Source organism: Myotis davidii, unplaced genomic scaffold (genome assembly GCF_000327345.1).
Source record: "Myotis davidii unplaced genomic scaffold, ASM32734v1 scaffold2996, whole genome shotgun sequence".
Classification (NCBI taxonomy): Eukaryota; Metazoa; Chordata; class Mammalia; order Chiroptera; family Vespertilionidae; genus Myotis; species Myotis davidii.
This window is the reverse complement of record NW_006287083.1, coordinates 14,035-15,779: the sequence shown is the minus strand read 5'-3', so window position 1 is coordinate 15,779 and position 1,745 is coordinate 14,035. Positions and strand designations below refer to the sequence as shown.

General features: G+C 39.9%; 1 protein-coding gene across 1 annotated transcript in view; it reads left to right on the top strand.

Moving 5' to 3' along the window:
* The first annotated feature begins 455 nt into the window (after positions 1-455).
* The window catches only part of LOC102753851 (isoleucine--tRNA ligase, cytoplasmic-like), a 6,004-nt gene continuing 4,714 nt past the window's right edge, over positions 456-1,745 (top strand). Inside the window, exons 1-2 of the mRNA XM_006758982.2 lie at positions 456-620; positions 1,241-1,393. Of these exons, the coding sequence (XP_006759045.1) occupies positions 518-620; positions 1,241-1,393 (256 nt within the window). The 5' untranslated portion in view covers positions 456-517. The remainder of the gene's footprint in view (positions 621-1,240; positions 1,394-1,745) is intronic.

Here is a 1,745-nt window from a genome sequence, read left to right as displayed (position 1 = left end):
AAATCTCCACCATCTACCCCTTGTGATTCAGGCATCTATGCGTGGCTCTGTAAACCACATCTGACTTCCAGACAAAACAGTATTTTCCATCTGAAGTTGAGAATGTGAAAATACTGTTTCTGATCCTTGGATGCAAAACCCGTGTATAGAAAGGGCCAACTGTATTCATTGAAAAAATCTGCAGTCCTGCCCATTTTCAAGAGTCAGCTATACAGGGAAAAAACTAAAGGGAAACAAAATAGTTTGCATTTTAGGTTGTGAATATTATGCCATTTATTTTGCACCAATAACATTTTCCTACTAATTGCATGTGCTTTTATAGAAAAGGCAGTGTCCTTTCATAAACAAGTAGAAAGTATCACTGTAAAGATACACATATGGTAGTTTAATAAATATGGAAAAGTGAATGACTTCAGGTATATAAACTATCTGCCCCTGAAAGAATGATGTCTTTTACTATTTTTTGTTATTTGTAGAAATACAAAACCAAACCGACTTACTGAGTCTTAGTGGAAAGATGCTGGGTGTGAGTGCAGGACCAGCTCCCTCTGTGATTGACAGTCCTGGTACTCTTCTCTGTCGGTATATCAACCTACAGCTCCTGAATGCAGACCCACAAGGTACATGCCTTCCCTAGTTGTAAACCTCTTCAGCAGGTGAGTGGTGGGGTGTTGGATGGTAAGGTTTTCTTTAATTTTCAACCTCTGTGACTTGTGCGGATTTTTCACATTGGCTTTAATGTACTAATTTAAAGGAACACACACAGGCTTTTTTTTTGCTTTATTTATGTAGAAGTACTCTCATCCATCTGATACGGTAAGGAAATGAGATAAATTGAGTAGGTAAAAGTTACAGCTAAATCTGAATTGCCAACACATTTTAATTCAGCCTTATTTTTTCTTCTTGGAAAGTGTTTTGAAAACTTAGTTTTTTCCAGTTGTTTGGTGTTCTCATTGTACACATTGGTTACTGAAGCCTTCAGGCTCTTCATTATGCATTTGCTGAATACTTCTTTTCCAAGCTGCAGGGCTTTTTATACTTATCGGTTTTCTTTTTCTCCTTCCCCTTTCCCTCTGGGAGATGTTTGAGACTTTTCTGCAAACTGTACAACTGTCCCACTGGCATCCTACACTCAACAGCTGCCTTTCCAAGCCTGCAGCAGTACCCGCTCCATTAGGGATGCTGTAGCGTGATGGTGTGGACTCTCGGGGTTTAATCCAGTCTGTTCTTCCTTCTGTAGAGTGTTTAATGGGAACAGTGGGCACCCTCCTGCTGGAAAACCCACTTGGGCAGAATGGACTCACCTATGAAGGTCTTCTGTGTGAAGCAGCCAAGATGTTTGGCCTTCGCAGCAGGAAGCTAAAGCTGTTTCTGAATGAGACTCAAATGGATGGTGAGATTGTAGAACATGCTAAATTTTTGTTATATTTTTCTTTTGCATTATTTTCTATATGAACAACTGTAAACCTACTTTTGCCCCACCCTGTATATGCTTCTAGGAAACTTAGCATATTCTAAATTTGCTGATTCTAAATTATTCTCTTCCCTAAGGATTAAAATGATCCCAGTATATCCTATCTAATAAAAGAGAAACATGGTAATTAGCCATACCTCCGCTACCCTTCCCATTGGCTAATCAGGGCAATATGCAAATTAACTGCCAGCCAAGATGGCGGCCGGCAGCCAGGCAGCTTGAAGCAAACATGAGGCTTGCTTGCTTCAGTAATGGAGGAAACCAATGTTCC